This window comes from Macaca nemestrina, chromosome 4 (assembly GCF_043159975.1).
Source record: "Macaca nemestrina isolate mMacNem1 chromosome 4, mMacNem.hap1, whole genome shotgun sequence".
NCBI lineage: Eukaryota > Metazoa > Chordata > Mammalia > Primates > Cercopithecidae > Macaca > Macaca nemestrina.
In genome coordinates, this window is record NC_092128.1 from 169,387,750 (window position 1) to 169,409,627 (window position 21,878).

At 36.2% G+C, this 21,878-nt stretch overlaps 1 protein-coding gene across 6 annotated transcripts in view; it reads right to left on the reverse strand.

Moving 5' to 3' along the window:
- Nucleotides 1-804: 804 nt before the first annotated feature.
- The window catches only part of LOC105472802 (cysteine and tyrosine rich 1), a 105,374-nt gene continuing 84,300 nt past the window's right edge, over nt 805-21,878 (reverse strand). The window contains exons 4-6 of one of the 6 annotated variants that reach the window (XM_071095530.1): nt 15,052-15,209; nt 5,779-5,835; nt 3,343-3,423 (exon numbers count right to left, since the gene is read on the reverse strand). In XM_071095530.1, coding sequence (XP_070951631.1) covers nt 5,786-5,835; nt 15,052-15,209 — 208 coding nt within the window. In that variant the 3' untranslated portion in view covers nt 3,343-3,423; nt 5,779-5,785. Of the gene's footprint in view, nt 3,424-5,778; nt 5,836-15,051; nt 15,210-21,878 lie in introns of all 6 variants that reach the window. The other 5 variants (XM_071095529.1, XM_011726332.2, XM_071095528.1 and 2 more) reach the window with 5 other exon arrangements.

Here is a 21,878-nt window from a genome sequence, read left to right on the forward strand (position 1 = left end):
AGAAGGACAAGTTGGAAGTAGACTGGATGTATGATGAGTGCTGCCTTCATTTGGTTGTGGGAACAAGATTATGAAAAAACAGAAGGGTAGCCTACGCCTTAGGAAGATGTAGGTAGCCCCAGATGTTCCTGTAGTGGCAATTTGCCTTCTGAAGCTGGGTAGGCAGCTGCAGAATTGACTGGACTCTGAGAACAGGCTGCGGCTCTGTTTCATCAGCTCTAACGTCAGGTCTAAGGTCTCTCTCCTATCATCAGCCCTTCAGCTCTTGCAACAGCTTTCCTGCCCATGGCTCTGGAGAGGGCCAGATAAGCCTCTCGCTGCTCGTGGTTCTCACGCAAGTTACGGTCTTGCTTCCATGGGAGTGGACTCTCCACACACATAAGTGAAAGACATCACAATTAGCTGACAAAGTCCATAGTTTCTCCTGGAGGAGGTGATTGGAGTGGTCTCTTTTTCAATGACTTCCTACAATTTCACTGTGTTTTTGCATAGATTTCTCTAGAGCAGCACTACCCAATAATGTAGGTAGCCCCTAGCCACATGAGGCTATGCAGCATTTGCAATGGGGTTAGTGAGATAGATGAAGTAAATTTTTCATTTAATTTCATTTCAATTAAATTAAACTTAAATGACTGTATGTAGCTGGTGACCGTTGTGTTGGATAATACAGTTCTAGAGGTTGTTCTCATTGTATTGTTGTTTTGTTAATTTATTTTGGGCTGATATTTATTGGACACTTTCTATGTGCCTGGCACTATACTTAGAATTTTGTATGTATTCATCCAGTTTTTGCAGAATGCGAAGAGATTGATAATATTATTGACATTTTCCAGAGCAGAAAGTTGAATCTCAGAGATGAAGTAGCCTGCTTCAGATCACACAGGCAGGAGACAGGATTCAACATAAAGTCGGTCTGGCTCCAGCCCTGTGTTTCCTGTACAGAAGAATAAGGCAAAGTCGGCAGGAATAGAGGGTTAAAAAAATGGACACAAGACAATGAAAATATACTCTGCGTTATAATAGGTTCTTTCATTTTATTGCTTATTGTAAACACTTTGGCCACAGCAAATGTTAGTTTTTAAATAACCATAATTCAAAGCTTTCACATCCTATACTATTTTTCCCCAAGCATCATCATCTATGAAAACAACCAGTGAACTCCAACAGTCTATACTTGTAATGTGCGCATTTATGCTATTATGCCACTTAATACAAATAGTAAAAATACTCATCTATTGTAGGCTTATGGGTTTGTTAAATGCCTTATGGGAGGCCATAAACAACTCAAAGAAGAGAGATGGTGTGGACTGAACTGGCTTCTATTTGGGGAAAATCTGCAGAACGTAGGAGGTATGCAATAAATGTTTATTGATGGTGAAGATGATAAAACTCTTATCTGCTGGTCTTTCCTTTCCATTTTTCTTAAAGAATATATGGTATATTTGTATTCAGCATTCTCAGAATCATCACAGGGACCCTGGCACTTTGAGAGTCATAGCTGCAGTGTAATTGGGTCTGACCACATGCAGAAGAAAAATAAATTAAAGCATGGGTACTATTAAAATTGTGCTGAAAACTTTATGTAAGTCGGGGAGCCCCTCGCTAGAACAGGCTGAAACTCCTGAATGCTTCGCATCCTCATGTATAAGAAAATAATCAGTGCTTAAAAATCAAGGAAGTCATTCAAAACAAATTCAGCCTTTGGACCTTACTGGCAGGTAGATTATATTTCAGTCAGATCAATATCTTTCTAATATAGGTATTTGAAAGTAATATATACTACTTATAATAATGATGTAGTAAGCTTCTTATCTGCAAGTATAGGTACTATAACTTAAACCTTAAAATGCTTCATTTGATTCTTTCATTCAGCAAAATTCTTGGCACTTTTTGGGATTTCACTGAATTTTGATGATGATATTGGATTAAACATTTTAGATTTAATCATAAAATGACACAAAAATCTAATCATCTATTTCCAATGTTCAATATACAATTTTTATAAATACCTGAAACAACTCATATAAAAATATAAAATGTTAAGATCACTCACAGCAAAATACAGCACATTAGAATTATTTATTATACATATAAAGGTAGGCACTTCATAAAATTTGCATTTTGGCAAAAGGCAACAGTTTGATGTCAGTATCTTAATTTTGTTATTAACTTTTTTAAGAGAATAGATTATCAAAATTTTACAAAAAGAAAAAAATAATAGTTTCAAAGATTTCCACAGAAGGGAATCTGAACTTCATTTCCCACTCTTCCTTCTTTTTGCAAGCCTATTGTGTATCTTCATGGTCAAGTTCTGAGATTTTTGCTCCATGACCTGAAATCCTGTGGGAATATTTGATTTCTCATCTTTTACTCAGAAGTGATGTGTCTGCTACCTGTGGAACGTGATACAATTTTTTTTTCTCACCACAGTTGGAATAACCTTTATTCTGATCTACTATACAGTCAGATGATGTTTAGGTGGTAGTAGCTGGCATTGAAGAGTTCTTGGCTTCAAGTGGTTGTTGAGTCTTTTTGGTCTTGTTTTAACTCTGTAATTAAATAAATAAGATCCAACTCTTTCTGTTGTATTCACTATTGAACACATAGAAATTCACTTCACACCCACCTAAAACACAAGCAGAACTTCTGAGGCCCAATGAACCCATCTACTATTTGATTTTGTTATCCCTTCTGGAGCATGTCTCTACCAAGAGCTTCACAAAGCAATCTAGTCGTTGCTCTTTCTTGTACTAAAACCAGAGCACCCATCCTGTAACTTCCACCAGGACCTCAAATAGTGCTAGGCACATAGTAAGCTCTTAGGCATTTAAAATACATTTATTGATGAATGAAAGAATGAACAATTCTAGTTCTGACTTTTAGAGCTATGTAGAATAAAGTTGCTTCCTTGTGTAGGCCAAATCATTCTCCCATCCTACTTAGATCTTCTTTTTTCCAGGATCAATACTGAAACTGCCTTCACCTTGGCCTTAAACAACATGATTATCAGATATTTTGTCAATTACATTACTCTTCTCTGAATGTGCTTAGGTGGATCAGCGGATCTCTTAAAATATGGTTCCATAGAACCAAACATTAATACTCCAGATGAGGTCAGCTTTGAGCAGGGTAGAAACCCTTTATCTCCTAGCAGGGATATTCCACCTGACATATTATCTGACCCCAAAAAGTATTCCTTGGAGCAATTCTTTCCTGCCTGTTTCTGAGTAGAGGCATTTTATTCCAGGCAAGATCACCCATTGGCACATGTTCTGTTCTGGGAGATAGATTATTTCCTTGGGTTTCCAGGATAAGGAGGGGGTGGAGAACGCTGTGCTGAGCCCTGTGGGGTGGCGGAGTATGGAGGAGGCAAGTCTGCACAGTATTCCATCTCATGGTCGTAACCGTAGGGAGGTGGTGCTGCTGAAAAAGAAGGGGAAGAGAACATCAGGGAGTTAGCAAATATTTGCATTTCTACTGTGTTGCAGCCACTGGGCTAGACACTTTGGGAAGGGATATAAATTGTGACTGCAAAAATCTTAGTTTTATTAGGTCGAGACCACATATGTATGAAAGGGTAGGTGCTCTAAAATGTGGTATCATGGGTCAAAGTGTTAAGAATTGGTTGTTTAGAGAAAGTTTCTTGAAAATATGATGCTGAAGGGGCAGAAAGAGAAGCTGAGGGACAATTCAGGTTGATCAAAAGCACTGAAGCAGGAGAGCCCTTCAGCTCAAGCAAAACGTCCATGAAAGGGAGAATGGTCTAGTTGTATCACCATGGTGGGCTCTGAATGCAATGTAGAATGTATAACATGTAGTTATCAGAGATTCTTTGATCATGGTAGTGAATATGCTTTGGGAAGACCACTCAGCAGTTGACAGAGGCAGAGGTAGATCAAAGAAAAGCTGCAACAATGTAATGGCATATGTGAGGGATGATAAGGGACTCATGACAGTGAGGGGAAAAGCATCCTAACAGTCCTTGAGCAGCCAAGTCTTTAGGTGATGACTGGGTGTGTGGAGAAAGAGGGTAGAAAGTGAAAGAAGGGGTTGAGGTATTGGGTACCCAGTACAGGACTCCTATAATTGGAGGAGGGGTGGAACCATTACAGAAATATGAAGAAGAATACAAAAAAGGAGAACAAATAGGTTAGGAAATAAAGATGAATAATTTTCTGCATCTTATTTGAAAATTTTTCTTAAATTAACTTTTTACTGTACCATACATCAGTGTTTTTAAAAAGTTTTTAAATTTTAAATTATTTTATTTTTTGAATCGACAAATAATAATTGTACATATTCATGGGGTATATAGTGATGTTTTGATATGTATAATGTATGATAATCAGATCAGGGTAACTGGTATACCCATCATCTCAAATATTTATCATTTCTTTATGCTGGGAACATTTAGCATCTTCCTTCTACCCATTTGAAACTATATTATTATTGCCTATAGTCATCCAGTGGTATAGAACGCTGGAACTTATTCTTCCTCTCTAGCTGTAATATTATATCCCTTAACAAATTTCTCCCTATCCATCCCTTTTTCCTACCGTTCTCAGCCTCTAGTATCCTCTGTTCTACCTTTTAATACACTTTATGACTATGCATAAATGTCTTATTTTGTAGTGGTCTCAGTTCCTTTCTCTAGTGTTGATAGAGAAGTACTCCTGGAGCTGAAATTTATCCGTGCTTCCAAGAACTGAATCATTTTGCAACATCTGAGCAACTCCCTCAGCAACCAATCTGATGAATTGCCAGTAGCTGAATCATCCTCAGGATCCTGATTCTGCTTGGAAACGGACATGCCTTAATTGCCTACTGTGAATGTAACCCAAATCACAAGACCAGTGTCATAATAATGCAAATAAGTGGGCAAGCTTTTAATACTAGAATGGCAGAAAAGAACAGACAACATTTCAACAAACTTTTCTAAATGTCTTCTCTTAGGTTGATGCGAAAGTAATTGCAGTTTTTGCCATCAAAGTAATTGCAAAAACTGCAATTGCTTTTGCATGAACCTTAATTTGTACTCTTTCCAATAAGAATTTGACAGTGTTCTGATAAACAGACATAGACATACATAGTGCTTCCACCGATATGCTGACAAAAACTATGTTTTTGATGTGGTTTGGCTCTGTGTCCCCACCCAAATGTCATGTCAAATTGTAATTCCCAGTGTTGGGGGAAGGACTTGGTGGGCGGTGATTGCATCAGGGGGGTGGATTTCCCCCTTGCTGTTCTCAGGATAGTGAGTGAGTTTTTACAAGATCCAGTTGTTTCAAAGTGTGTAGCACTTCCCCCTTCTTTCTCTCTTCTCCTGGCCATGTGAAGATGTGCTTGCTTCCCCTTCACCTTCCGCCATGATTACAAATTTCCTGAGGACTCGCCAGCCATGCTTCCTGTACAGCCAGTGGTACTGCGAGTCAGTTAAACCTCTTTTCTCCATAAATTACCCAGACTCAGGTATGTCTTTATAGCAGCGTGAGAATGGACTAATACAATTTTCTTCTGGATCTTTTTAGCTTGCCTATCTTTACCAAGAGCTTGATGATTTGAACCACTTACTGATTGCCCTGTACTTGGAGGATGTGAGGAAGCAGAATTGAGCCACTGAAGAGAAGAGGAAGATGGAACCACAGAACTGAGTGGGATGTCCCCTAAGCACTCCTTTGTGGAGCAAAAGTCTTGCAAGTCTCTAGTGGGCTGGGCAGGCTGAGGGTGTTCGGCCGAGAACATAGCTCTGTAAATAAATCAGCAAGGATGCATACATACAGTTTCCTCAATGCGCCCTCAGACCCTTGGAGGCTGGGCTACTCCAAACTCTGCTTCCTGCAACAAAATGGAGTAAGTCCTGTGGAGTCTAAATACACATTCCCTCTGCATTATACCCACTCCTCAACTTCATTATATCTAGGAGCACTGAGACAAAGAGATTTATAATAAACTTCATCCAAGCCAAGAATGAAACACTGCAGCCTCCATGGAAAATAGGAAGTTGCAGCAGGAAACCCTTTGAACTGTTTCATATAAGCATGTGGTTCTATGCTGCTTTTCTGCCAAAGCTTTTCCCTGCCTCCCACTTGAGGAGCACACACCAACTGATTCTGCAGATTGACTCTACATCATTCTCTGTCATGAAGCCATGGCATGTGTTTATGCATCTCTAACAAAGCGTTTATATTCTGCCATCTGCATAAAAACTGCTGGAGGACATTTCAGCAAGAATCCCTATGGTTTATGCAGCTGCACGTTGAACATGAAAATCTAAGATAGGACAGTGGTCTTTCATTCATATAATCTTTGAACTTCGATAAAGTTCTGATATAATATTAAAAAGTGGTATTTTGAGGACTACCCACCAAGAAATAAACATGGCACATCTTTTCTAATAGCCACTGGAAGACGTTTGAAATAATGTTTGTATAACTGTTGGCTGTATTATCATTCGTTCTTGCACATAATAAAGTTTCACTGGAAGTAAACTTTTCAAAGTATCAATTTTAGAATTCCTGATTAATCCTAAGAGGTTTTGTTCTTTTTTTACAGTTCAAATCATACTTACAAGTTATATGGATGCAGCTGGAGATATGGTGCTTTTGAAATCCTTTCATAACCAATATTCTAATCTCCTATTTAAGTAGGGTAAATAGGCCATTTATCCTCAATGTCTGATACAGCTGTCTACAGTATTTAAAACATTTAGCAATGCCATGAAATTCGGAGAAGAAATATAATGTTTTCTATCCACTCAGTCCAATATTTCTAAAGCTAATGTGATGGGAAGATGCATGGTGTTACCCAAACGCTTCACGATTATTTCAGAAAATTTGGAAGCAGAAGAAAATCATCCATATTTTTGTCACCCCAATTTAACAAATAATATCTTTGTATACTGTCTCTTAGTCATTTGTGTGTAGTTGCATCCTTGCAGTCACAGAACATGGTCTATACTTTTTATTATATATTATATATAATATGTATTATATATTATATATACTTTGTATTATAACGTGTCTTTTCATTCTGCTGCATATTCTTCATAAGCTTTATTAATGGCTGCCTTAGAAGTTATTCCATCCACCATTCACTATTTTGAGGTTAATTTTTTATTATAATTAATGTAGTGATGAATATCTCCTTACACATAGACTTTTTAATTATTTTGATTTTTTTTAAGAATAAAATTCCAGAAATTAATTAGCTGGCTTAAATAACACATACATTTTATTGCTTAGAACACATTATAAAACTACTTTCAAAAAGAATTGTTTCAACTTGTAAGGGTATACAAGTACATTATCATTTAATATTTTAGTAAATTTAGTGAAAAATTTAGGTCTTTATTTTACTTGATAATTTCTTTGCTAATAGCTAGGTCTGACACTGTTTTACATCTTGTCCACTGTTTATTACTCATATTGAATGAATTTTGTGCTGTTGTTCTGGACTGGTGATAGTTTCTAAATGATGATCTTAATTTCAGTGAAGATATAAGTAAGATATTAAAAAGTACACAAAATTATATGTCTTTTAATAAAAACCCTTCGTCAAAATGGTTTAGTCTATAATTTTGACCTTACTGACATTCTGAAGTTTGAAACCTAGGCATAACGAAACATATGGTTATTCATTTAAAACATCTCTTCTGCGTTGTTTCCAAGTTTAAAAATGAGTCTTCTTTTTCAGATAGTTGATACATAACTATCCTGTTTCTGAGTTTACCTATTTAAATTTATATATTTAATGCTTCTCTACATCTGTTATTTTATTTGGCATATTTTTGCATCAAAGTTTATGTTTTCTAAGATTTAAATTTTGGTTAAGCCAAATTATCTAAATGTGGCTTATTAAATAATCCTCACATTTTACATCCTTTGGCTATGTCTCCTTTAGAGAATATATAATTCTAAACTACCTATTCTGTTCCAATGACCAAGGTATATCTTTTTATACCAGGCACACCTCAGTTTAATTATTAATGATTTTAAATAGTTTTAATACCTGGTAGAACTGATGAATCTCATGCCTTATATTTAAAGACAATTTCTTATTGTAAACCTTCTCATCTACTTTCCTCCAAAGCCCACTACTCAACACTTTCCTAACCCCACCCAGAACAGAGGGTTTAAATAAAGGCCCACACAGCTCCTGGCAAGACCTTCATTACCCCCATCCCCAGCCACATAAACTCAATACTGCCCATTTATCCTCTACAATGGCCTAGTATGCAAAGATACAGTATAACCTATTGTTCCCCTTCCACTCAGATAGCATCAAGACAAATTCCATCGAGCCTCACATCCCTGTGTCATCATGAGAAAGACAGGTTTCCTTATTGCAGACCTTTAATTCTGGAAGGCTTTGCACGTTGATTTATTACTTTTCCAGACGTTCCCCACCCGCTTCACTGTGCTCAGTGGAGCACAATCTGTCACCTCACCCTCTTTCACTGTCTCCACTATGCAACTCCGGCTTTCAGAATGAGAGTTCTCTTCTGACCCTGTCTGTTTTCTTGAGAAATTAGATCTGCTGAGAAATCATCTGCTGAGAGTGAGAAGGCTGAGGGGATTTTTGAGTTTTGAGATGAAAGAAGATGCATGAGACGGTTAACTCAGGAAGTGGAAAGGAAGATTCACATCACCTTTTTACTCTAATTAAAATTTGATTTTCCAGGAGACGATGGCTGCCTCAGCAGCACTACAAAAGCAGAGCTATTCTTTTTCTCCCACATCCTACCACCTATAGGGCCAGGAGGTGCTCAGGCTGTTCATAATCTTCATAGCCACTTTTCAAACTATTATTTATTCTTACTCTTTAAAACATTTTGTAGCATATAAGCCATGTTTTTTGTTTGTTTGTTTGTTTGTTTGTTTTTGATGGAGTCTCGCTCTGTTGCCCAGGCTGGAGTGCAATGGCATGATCTTGGCTCACTGCAACCTCTGCCTCCCTGGTTCAAGTGATTTTCCTGCCTCAGCCTCCCAAGTAGCTGGGACTACAGGCACCTGCCACCATGCCTGGCTAATTTTTGTGTTTTTAGTAGAGACGGGGTTTCACCATGTTGGTCAGGCTGGTCTCGAACTCCTGATCTCACGATCCACCCAGCTCGGCCTCCCAAAGTGCTGGGATTACAGGCGTGATCCACCATGCCCAGTCTGCCATGTGTTTTTTTGTAGTACATATGCCATGAAAAGAGAAGCATATACCATGCCTTTTTTTTTTTTTTTTTTTGGATGCAGTAGGTGCCTTGCTATTTTGCCCAAGCCAGGATCAAACTTGAGATCTTCCTGCCTTAGCCTCAGTAGTAGCTGGGGCAATCTTATACTACTTCTTGTTATCAGTGTCTGTGGTCTGCCCTACCCCAAACCTTCATTCACAGAAGACTTAACATCTGGTCCATGGTCTCTCTTTCCTCCACAACTTCTCTTATCATTCTTGTGATTTCAACATCCACCTAGCCCTGCCTCTCAAGTCCCTTGACTATTTTTCCTTCAAAATCTCTTCACCCTTGTTGTTGGCAATAACAGTGCTATTTCGTAAATGTTAATTAATAAATCTGACCACCACCCTTTAGTATCTTTCTAGAATACTCATTCCACCGCATCTTGGACCTCACCTGCATTTCCAATTTACTAATGGCAATTTTAAAGGAATTGAAACTGATGTCACCTCTTTCCTGTCATGGTGTCCTTTGTTATTCAGCACTGATTTATGGGCCATCACTAAAATTACTCTTTTGCACCTATTGTCAATGTTCTTATCTCTTTCTCCATTGCCTGGAAGAACCCCAACCCTTATTAAACCCAACACTTTGGTTATCCTGGATCAATAGCTAGGAGCTTAATGTGACTAGAGAAAAATGCACAATCATGCTGAATGATTTCACTTTGAGTAAATGACCATTTTCATAAGTGTTGTGGCCTTTGCCCTTGCTTGGAAGCTATACATTTCTTTGGGCATCTTATACTCTTCATTTTCTGAGATTCCCATTTCAGGCTTTTTTTTTCTTCTTAACCTCAAATACCTCCTCAGTTTTCTCCACTCTCAGCAGAAGACTTGCTTCTTATTTCACTGAGAAAATTGGCACGAGCAAAAGAGAACATCCTTTGACCACCAAATCTACAACTCATTGAAACTGTGTTTATGTACTTACTGCCTTACATATGCTGTACGTAATAAAGTGTCTCTGATCGCCCTGTGCATAATGAATTGTCTCTGATCCCATCAAACGCTAGCCCCTCTACTTGTGTAATGAATGCCTTTCTTCCTCAGACTTAAGGATGCTGATTTTCAACAATCCCTTCTATCTTCTATATTCATGAGTTTCCTCCTTTATCTTTACCATCAGTGTACTTGCAAGTCACTACCATCTGGATTTCTCAATAAGAAACAAACAAAAAACAAAACAAAACAAAAAAACCCTCTTGACTTAATGTCCATCTCAGTCTTCTCTAACCATTTTATAGCAAAATTTTGTACTTGCTAGTTCTACTTCATCATATAATATACTCATACATTTTGTCTGCAGCATTAATTCTGTAGCCATAGTTAATATGACATCAAAGAAGGGTTTCTCAGTTCATGTTTGAATTCTCTGATTTGTACTAAAAACGTTTGCCTGGGCAAAGACTTGACCACATTAATGTATCCATTTTGTTTCATTCCAGTGTCTTCAAGGTGAAGCCATTTTCATAGTCACAATATTATTATAGAGAATCTTTCCAGTATGCATTTTTGATGTGTAAAGAAGTTACACATCAGATGAAGGTTGTTTTCAATATTCAGTACAAACACAGACATTTTCTTTAGTATGAACATGAACTTGTGATCTCTAAAAAGGTTTGATGAGTACTCAAACTTCTTCTCATGTCATTGCACATACTAATAAGGTTTCTGTCATGTGTGAAATCAGTGATGCAAATGGGATATTTATTTCTTAATGAAGTATTTCCAAGAGACTTGGAAGACTATAGGCCAGTTGTTTTATTGAATGTTCCTCAACTTGGGTTTCTCAGATACTTTGTCATGCTGAGATTTAGGCTGTGATCTTCCAGGTGGAACCTACATACATGAAATTGTGTTGTCCTCAGAGTAACACACTCAAAGGTGCATGATCTTTATCTGTCCTTTAGTAACTGTAAAGTTACTATTTTTCACCTGATAACTGACAAGAAATCTGGTGGACACTTTAAGACCTGCAAATATCCTTCTCAGCACATTCTCTTCTAGATTTAGCATCTGTTGATGATTTTTGACTAACTCTTTCTTTATGATGGTTTTAAAATAATTTTTTTTCAATTCTATAACTCCCTTCTACATTTATTCTTTGACATTCTTCTGTTAGGAAGAGCCCCCATTCCCCTCTCCAATTGTTTGCCTATCCTATCTGTCTATCTATCTATCTGTCTGTCTGTCTATCAATCAATCAATCAATCATCTACCTACCTACCTATATCTATCATCTATCATCTTCAGAGGACTCAATAATATACCTCAAATCTCAATTTTCTTGATGGCACTGAATCTCTTGCTTTCCTTTTGTTAGCATTTGACTTTTATATCTTTGTCAAGCCTTTTGTTACAGTTTTACTGTATCATTTTCTTTCAGATGTGTAGATCGCAAACCTGCTGTAAGACAAGGGTTAATATGATCACTTTCCTTTGTTTATACTGAAGTTCTGAAAAGTAGTTGAAATGGAAAACTTGAAAATTCTTATCTTCATGTGGACAATTTAAAAAATAATTGCAATTAAAGAGGACATCTGTTCATTCTACCCAATATGGCAAGAATGAAAAACTTTTGGAAGGTCACTGTCCAACATAGGGTCAGGGATGACAGCTGAATGACACTGTTTTCACCTCGTGTAGAGTAATAATGTTCACTTTAGGGCTCCCCACTGTACACTTTCACCTTTGCTAAATTATGCTCTCTGCATTTATCTGACCTGTGGGCTGTAGGACTATACAATAAGTTGGGTTGTTATCTCAATTATCGTAGGGTTAATTAATTAGTGTGGGTAAAAGCATTTTGTGTTTCCATAGATAAAAGACTTGAAAAATATTCAATACTATTATGTGTTGCTTCCTAAACCTTTAAGCAGAAGCTTAATTAGCGACTTTGAGGAGATGAGATGTAATCATGCACATTATGTTTTGAAGACCTAGTCTTTTTGGCTGTAAAAATGTTTTCAGCATGAGGTTCATTATGTTTCTTCCATTATTCAGTTCTGAGAAGAATGCATTTAATAAAAATGCAACATATTCCTGTGATCTGAAAGTATAAATGATGCTACTATAAAGTTTAAAAAACATGTTTCCATCTGCGAAGTGAAATTTCAAACCCAAGAAAACATGTGACCTTACATTACTATAGTGACATTTAGTATCTTCTAACTTTATTCAAAATTTGAACTTACAGAAAGGTAAAATAAAATATTAAACATTTTATAAAAATATTTAAACATTACTTTCAATTAAACTTTTTTGATCAAGCTAATGAGTATCTAGAACGTTATCTGCAAAGCAATTCTTTGTACCTTCTCTACAATTGATGTCTTTGCTTGACTTTCTTTTGTTTTTCTCTTGGGTTATGGGTAGACCAAGGGAAAAAACTGACAGGTATAAATAATAATAAAAATAATTCCATCTATTTTTTCCCTTATATTCCAACATCTTTATAGTAACCCTATCAGTATTCTTGCAAGTTGGGAGTACTTGAAATTGCATGTTGCTTTTGTAGTGAGTACATTCCAGGGTGAAACTTAAAGTCACTTCCCTAGGATATTGATATATGATTAAATCAGGTCTTTTCATAAGTTGTGTTCGTCATTCATTCAGCTGAGTGCCCATTATGTGCCAGGCCTGGTCTGACATGCTTGGAATAGAGTGTTGAACAAAATAGACCAAGATCTCTGCCTCATGGAGTTCATATTCTAGGAAGAGGAGATGAATGATAAACAGTCAACATAATGATTAGCTAAACTATACAATATCTTAGAAGATTAAAAGCACTCTGAATAAAAAGCAGAGCAGCACAAAGAGAATTGGGATGCTGTCAGGAGGGATGCATTACAATCCTAAATAAGGTGATCAGGGCAGACTTCATTCAGGAGGTGACCTTTGATTAAAGACTTCAAAGAAGTGAGGGAATCAGTATTCTAGGCAAAGCCCTATGGTGGGAGTGTGGCCTTGTGAGTTCATGGAACAGCAAGGGAAAAAATGTGGCTGGAGGCAGAGTAGCCAGGGAGACAGTAGAAAAAAAGGAGGCCTGGGAAATAAAAAGAGCAACCAATTCATGCAGTACCTTGAAGGCTTCAGTAAAGAATCTGCCTTTTACGTTAGATAAAATGAAGAACCACATGCTTTAGTGCCTCCTCTGCAGGAAATGGGGAACCACTGGAAGATTTTGAGCACAGGAGTAATACGATCTGACATCTACTTTAAAAGGTTCACTCCGGCTACTGGGTTGAGAATAGACCCCAGGGGGCAAAGGGCGGATGCTGGGAGAGCAGCCAGGATGTTATTAGAGTAAAGGAAGTGAGAGCTGAGGAAGTTCTCCAACTAGGGGAGTAACAACATCTACTTCTCACTGTGAGAAGTCGTCAGAATACTATATTTTGAAGGTAGAGCCAAGAAGTTTTCCTGGTAGAGTGCATGATTTCTGGTCTGAGCAACTAGAAGGATAGAGATGCCATCAAGTGAAATGGTAAAGGCTGTGAGTGGAGAGGGATTTGGGGGGAAATCCAAAACTTGGATCAGAAATCCAAGTTTAGACATGTCAAATTTGGGATATTTATGAGACACTCAAATGGAGATGTTCAATAGGCACTGGGATAAAATGACTTGGTTTGGACTGGAGATACATAACTTTGGGAGGCATTAGCATATAAATGGCACTTACTACCCTGAGGTTGTAATATTCAATACAAGCAAAGAGGTAAGTGTCGATATAGTATGAAAGAAATGACAAGACTGAGCCATCAGGTACTCCAGTGTGAAATATCATAGAACAAGAACTGACAAAAGAGGAACAAGAGGAATTATCATACTCATATTGATCTGAAATTTGCTCCCTCAAGTTGAAGATGATAGAGGAAAAAAAAGTTGACAGAGGAAGGACAGTACAGGAAATTAATACAAATACAAAGCACAGTTACATGTAGAAGGTACTCTGTTCTTTTCCTGTAGAGACAGAGAAAGAAAAGACATGAGTGTGGATGGGAAATTAACTTCCTCAGGGTGTGTTAAATTTAGAACTTGCCTGCCTTTTATATGTCAAATTGTACATGCACAGATTGACTTAGAAAGCATTATTGAAATCCTTTAATGCAAAATGCAATATTTTGTTTATGAAGTCACATGTACTCAATATATTTTTATATATGGAACTTCTAGCACATTCTCAGTAAATATTTGTCAAATTATTAATATATTACCCGTGCTCTTTGTTGAACTTTTTTTTTCTTTTGTAGTTTTAGTAGAGACTGAGTTTCTCCAAGTTGGCCAGGCTAGTCATGAACCCTTGCCTGAAGTGATCCAGCCACCTTGGCCTACCAAAGTGCTGGGATTACAGGTGTGAGCCACTGTGCCTGGCCTGTTGAGAATTTCAATATCATGTTTAAAGTTGTTCTCTTGACGTAATGAAGATATATGAAAATTTTCTTCAATACTTTTTCTCAAGACATATGTATCTATTGCATCAGATGCCAGTTTATTGAGACATACATTATACTTTATAATTACTTGTCAGTACTCACAGCAGGTAGACACAGTGGGTGTGAATTGCCTATTTATCTTAATTTTGGTTGACTGGCAACTGTAGTCAATGAAACAAACATTGAAAATATGAATATCTTCAAAAAAGAAATGGATGGTATTACTTGGATCTAAATAATCTCGATGCAGCTAGAACTTCAATCTCTATGTACCTAGAAATACTCTGTGAAATTGGAGGTGTTTTAGTGACCATCTAGAATGTTTCCTTCTCTCTGTGAGGAGCAGAGGATAACTAACAAATCTGAACCTTCAAGAGTCAACAGTTTAGCTCACCAGGATAGGAGGAGACGGTATTGACGTGAGTTGTCCTGAGGATGCCCACGCGGGTCGCCCTGTGGTTCTTCATGCACATGCAGATGCATATGGCAATCCCAGCAATGACCCCCATGATAAATACTATTCCAAAAACAATGCCCGCAATTGCAGTGCCCCTAAAAAGAAAAACAAGTACATTTACTCGAAAGGTTTGTAAGCATTCTTTGGACTTTCTAGTACCGCTCCATGATTATAGAACAAGTGTTTCCTTACAAATGTTCTTAAGGATATATATATTTTTTTAACCCAGAAGTTCCCTGAATTGGTAAAGCAAATAGTCAGTATTTCAATAGATATGAAAAAGTTATAAAAATCCTCTTCTAGCACAGTTGACCAACTCACCATTCAGATTCTGGTTCTTAAAATTCATGGTTTGATACAAAGCACAATTCATTAGATATGCTCTCCAAAGTAACAATTTTAAAAACCATCTGCTGTGTATCTAAACAGTAAATAATTTATCTATTGGGCATAGCATGCATGTGTTTAATGAAAACAACTTGGTAGATGTCAGAAAATTAAGGGAAATTTAACACTCATTCCTGATTAACACTCTTCATAGAACAAGAATATTTGTTTCTTAATAAAAGAAAACCAAACCAAACTTCATATTTTTAAACTACCCAGAGAACATGATGACAAACAAGTATCCCATTAAATTCAGGAAGAATGTAAATAAAACTTCAATTTCTACTAATGTTAATGGTTTCTTTCCCCTAGAAAGTTTTAGCTCATGCAACAAAACCATAAATAGAAAAAAAGCCGAACAGCATAAAAGAGTCAACATTATGATTGTTTGTGGGGAATATAATTTGTAGGTATCTACATTTTTCCATTATTTTGAAAAGCAATGGGGGAATCTATCAAAATATAAATTTTGACCAAGAAGCATCATTTTTAGCAATGCTCCCTAAGGAAATACAGCATATGAGCATAAATATTATAACAAGGATGTTCATCACAGTGTTGTGGCTAATAGTAAAATAGAAGAAACATCCTAATGTCCGTAAAAAGAGGACTGACAGAAAAAAAATCATCAGAAAATGAATCTTACATATTGATTAAAAAGGTCAAGAGATCCACATGGATTGAAGTGAAATGTTTATGATACATGGTTAACTTAATAGTGATGCTATTACTATTGCTAGTAATTCATATTCATTCAATTAATTAGTGTTAGCTTCCAGCTCCATCCATGTGCCTGCAAAAGACATGATCTTGTTCTTTTTTTATGGCTGCATAATATTCCATGGTGCATACGTACTACATTTTCTTTTTCCAGTTTGTCGCTGATGGGCATTTAGGTTGATTGCACGTCTTTGCTATTGTGAACAGTGCTGCAATGAACATTCACATGCATGTGTCTTTATGGTAGAATGCTTTATTTTCCTCTGGGAATGAATTAGTATTAATTGAATACTAATTCAATTAATTAGTATTAATTGAATACTAATTCAATTAATTAGTATTTTCAATACTTACTAGTGTTGAATGCTAGTAATTAGTATTGAATGGAAAAGCAAGTATTAACAGGATGCTACCAGTAATAACAGAATAATTGCCATGAGGTAAAACTGTATTTCTATGTATCAAGTTTTTTATTACCTATAGTGATCATCTTGTAAATATGGAAAAATAAAAATATTCACTTTCTCATTTGCATATTCACCAAAAGCAACCACTTCAACCCTTTCAGTTATTTTTTCTAATGCCCTTTCTCCTATTTCTCAATATTATTATTACATTCTTTAATTTTTTTGTTTTTACTTCTTACAGTATTTGGGAATGTAGATCTCTCAGACAAGCTTTATCGCTGGTTAAATCAGTCTTCAGTATTTACATTACCATAACTTTGCTATCTGTTGAGCCAAGCAATGAATCCTGGTTACCTTTTACAAATTATTATTGCATTTCTTTTACAACTTATAATTTTTAAACAATTTCCATGAATTTTAATTTTTCCACATACATATTGATATCCGCTCCTTGCAAAAACTCCTAGAAATCGTTCCCACATTATCAGTAGCTTTTCCTTATTGAAACACAGTAAAATAGCTTATCAGTTCTGTTCTGTTCCCATGACGATTTCCTTCTTACAACAACTAAGACTACTGACTGGTTGTTCTGAGCCTGGAACTGTTCCCCTTGATCCCTGTTTGGTGGTCCTCACATTTAGTTTCTGGACCCAATTCTTGCTAATTCTTGGTGAACTGCATTGTTTGTTGAAGCACATTCCTGAATGGCTTCTTAAAAATGGACTCAAAGGAAAGTAGATTTTTCAAGTCTTCGAATGCCTGAAAATGACTCAATGCTTCACTCTCACGTGACTGATAATTTATCTATGTATGAAATTCTAAACTGAAAGACATTATTTCTTAGAAATATGAGGGCATTGCTCATTGTCTTCTAGAATTTGGAGCGGCTATAAAGAAGTCCCATGGCATTATAGTTACTTTTCTTTGTGTGATACTGTTTTTTCCTTTTCTGTCTTTCTGGAAGTTCTTAGCATTTTCTTTTTACTCTTGGCATTCTAAAATTTCATAATGTGCCTGGATTTAAAATATATATATTTTGCCAGGTCCTTTTGATTCTTTATATTCAGAGGCTCATGTCCTTCACTTCTTGAAACTCTTCCATACAATGTTAATTTTTTCTTCACTATTTTCTGTGTTCTTCTTTCTGGAAACCCATTCTGAAATAAGCTTCTGAACTTTCTTGATTGATTCTCTAACTGTTTTTTAAAATCCTTTTTAAAAAACTACTTTCTGGAGAATTGACTTTATCTTCCAAAGTTCTACTGAGCTTTAAATTACAGTTATCTTATTTTTAATTTTCGGGTGCTTTATCTCATCCTCTATTGCACTCCCCTCCCTGTTTTCATTGCCTGTGTTTCTTCCATTCATTCAGTGTCTTAATCTTTGAAAGCACAATGATATGTTCTTTGATACTTTCTCCACTGTTTGTATTTCCTCATCCTGTCTAGGTTCTTTTTTATTGATTGTTCATTTGATCTCATTCACGTTTGATGTTTTCTTCAAATGTCTGGTGATCCTTGAATTCTCTCCTATTAAAAAAAAAATGCTTGAAGTAGCTACTTGGAAGTTTAGTGTGCAAGCCAGAATTTGACAGGTGAGCTCCAAGGAACAGGACAAACTGAGATCAGTCCCCATAGATCTTTTCCTTGGGGCTATTCATTTTTCTCCATGAAAGGATTCTCCAATTTCATACTTGGGGAGCATCAGCCTCACTGCCGGTATCCCAGAGCTTGGAGTTTTACTTGTAAGGATATGAACTTTTATGAAATCCTTATGCTTTCATCTCAGAGACCCAGTCTCTGGCTCCACTTTGACTGCTGTCTTTTGGGTTACACTGTGGAGGCTTACAGGTTTAAGTCTTCACAAACCATTCTTTGTGGTGTAAAAGCATGATCTCTAAAGGCAGATCACCTAGGTACCAACTATAGCTGGGGAACCTTGGGCATGTTGCTCAACCTTTCTGCGCCTCAGTTTCCTCATTTATAAAGTGAATGTCAGTTTGGTGCTCATTTGACTCTCCTCCCGAATTTCTTGTCATGAGTCTTGTGCTCCTGGACTTATCTGTTGGACAAATAGGTCCTTATTCTCAGTGGTACCTGAACATCGATCCTATACTTTTCTGGGACTGGCCATAATTTCTTACCCCAAACCATTGGGGCCAGATCTGTCTCACAGTCAGAAATGTTCAGATTTTGTAAAGAAAATACGTACACTACACATCGTAAAATATACCCAGGGTCAGCTAGGACAGCATCTTGAGAACGTTTACATTCCTACAGTGAAGGTGGGAATATTAACGCTGTTAGATTATATGGGGACTAGACAAAAGCCCCAGGTTTGTTCAGGCCAAGTCTGGCCACCAACTGACCTTCATCTGCAATTCTGAAATCCTCAGAAAACTCTGAAAAGTGAAAGTGCACATAAGGGATTGTGAAGCTGTATTTATACTTTCCAGAGGATATTTTTCTCTCTAACACTTTTCCCCACTCACATACAAAAATACAATGCCATTAGGAGTATCAATAAACTTCTTTAAAATACTTCTATAGGAATTTTTACTTTGTTATTAAGATGGCAGAATGTGAGACATATTTGGATGTGTTGCTATTAGTAATTAAATAATAGCAGAGTATAGTAGTTTAATAAATAAGTCTTTTCAAGAAAAAAGATCTATGAAAGGAGATAATTTGAAGTAAGAAAACTAAAAGTAATCTGGAAATTTCCTTATTGTAAGTTTCAGGTCCAAATAAGATTAAACTGGAGGACTTAATTTATGTTCCAGAAATAATCAATGGCCCAGTTATTCAGGCACAGAGTTTCCAAACTATGCATTATGGAAGCTGTTAAGATATCAAATTGGGACATATTTATATTCATTAATTCTTTTCTTAAATAGAAGAAAGTAGAAAATTAGTCACATTTTGTTTCCTTGTTGGCAGCTCCTGCAAAAGTGCCTGCTCTTGAGGTCAGTAATGAGGTTGCAACTAATGTATTAAATTAGTTTTTTTGATTAAATCATGATGTTGGTGCCCTTGATCCTTTGATACCCATTAGCAATCATAAATTAGTTATTTAAGATATGGCAAGTATAAAATTTACAGCAATATTTACTTTGTAATTAATAAAAAGAAACAATAAACAAATAGTAACCTTCCTGCATATAAATAATTGGCTCAGTCAACTGTTGGAAAGTGAGAAGCTATTAATTTGAAAAATCTGGCATCAATAAAACCTTGAAAAAATTTCAGAGAATGTATTTCTTTTAAAGCAACGCCTTGCAAGGTTTGCACATTTTCCTCTCCTTTTAAACTTTTATTTTAAAATAATTATAATTTCACAAGAAGTGTAAAAAGAGTACAGAGAGAGCTCATGTACCCTTCACCCAGTCTCCCCAAATGGTTACATCTTAAGTAACAATGGCACAACATGAAAAGCAGGAAATTGACATTACTGTAAAGTGTATGTATAGTTCTATGTCATTTTAACACATGCACAGAGTCATATAACCACTACAGCAAGCAAGGTACAAAACTATTCCATCATCACAAAATATTTCCCTTGTGCTATTGCTTTGCTTTACGGTCATATCCAACATGCCTTCTCTCTGCCATCAATAACCCCAGGCAGCACTAATCTGTTCTCCATTTCTGTAATTTAGTCATTTCAAGAAGATTATACAAATGGAATCATACAGCATGTGAGTTTTGGAGATAGTCTTTTTTCCCTCAGCATAATGCCTTTGGAATCCATTCCAGTTTCTGCCATGTATCAGTAGTTCATTCCTAGATGAGTAGTGGTCCATGATATGGCTATAACACAGTTTGTTTAACCATTATTTATTGTAGGACATTTTGGTTTGACAAATAAAGTTGCTATAAACAGTCGTGTACAGATTTTTGTGTGGACATAAGTATTCATTTCTCTGCAATAAATGCCCAGAAGTGCAATTACTGGGATGTACGATAAATGTATGTTTGAGTCGTAAAGAAACTGCCAAGTTATTTTCCACAGTGACTGTACTATCTTACATTCCTACCAGCAAGGTATGAGAGATCCTCTCTGCATCCTTGCCAGTATGTAGTTTCGTACATTTTTTTTTTAGCTGTTTTAATAGATAAAACATTACGTGTAGTGGTAGTTCGTCATGGTCTTAATTTGCATTCCTGTAATGGCTAGCAAGGTTGAACATCTTTTCGAAAGCTTATTTGCCATTCATCTTCTTCAGTGAAATGTCTACCCAAGTCTTTTACCCATATTCTAATTGGATGGCTTGGTTATTTTACTGTTGAGTTTTCGAGAATTATTTGAGTCCTTTATAAAATACATAGTTGGCAAATATTTTTACTGGTCTGGAGCACATCTTTTCATCCTCTCAACAGGGTCATTCACAGAGCAAAGGTTTTTAAATGAAGTCTAATTTACCATTTTTTTCTTTTATGGATTGCGCTTTATGGTCATATGTAGGAACTTTTCACCAAGCCCTAGGTCCTGAAGACTTTCTCCTACGTTTCTTTCTAAAAGACTGATTGTTTTACATTTGATATTTAAACCTATGATCTATTTTTGTTTAATTTCTGTATGAGGTACTAGATTTAGGTTGAGGTTCATTATTAATAGATTATTTGGCCTGTGGAGAGCCAACTACTTCAGTACTATTTGTTAAAAGCAGTCCTCATTCCCCCATTGCATTGCTTTTGTACCATTGTCAAAAATCAGTTGGCTTGCATGGGACTGTTTCTAGGTTCTAATTTAGCTAATTTTTTTTCTTTTTTTGCAAAATGAGATTTTATAATCAAGATATTAAACATATCTGTGGTGGCTGAAATAATCATATGAAACTGTCTTTTATAACAAAGCTCAGAGATAATATATTTTATTCCACAAGTAGTTTTTCATGAGTAAAACAAGATTCTGATAGTGTTGCCATGTTACAGTAACACTTTTAGGCTTAGCACGGCTATACAGCAGCTTACTAGTTATCTTGATGTGGTTTTGCTATTAATATTAAATAATGTTTACAGAAAATAGCAGATATGAAAAGTACACCAGTGTAATATTTCTCTTCTTCTTGGATATGACCCAATTTACAAATGCATTTTATAAAACTGTAAATCAAAGGGCTTATGAATATTCTATGTAATAATTTAGTAACAGCAGTCCCAATAAAATAGAAACATTAAAAAGGCCATGCAGATATCTGACATCTATATTTGATACCTATATAAAAAGTGGGGAAAATTCTAGAATATT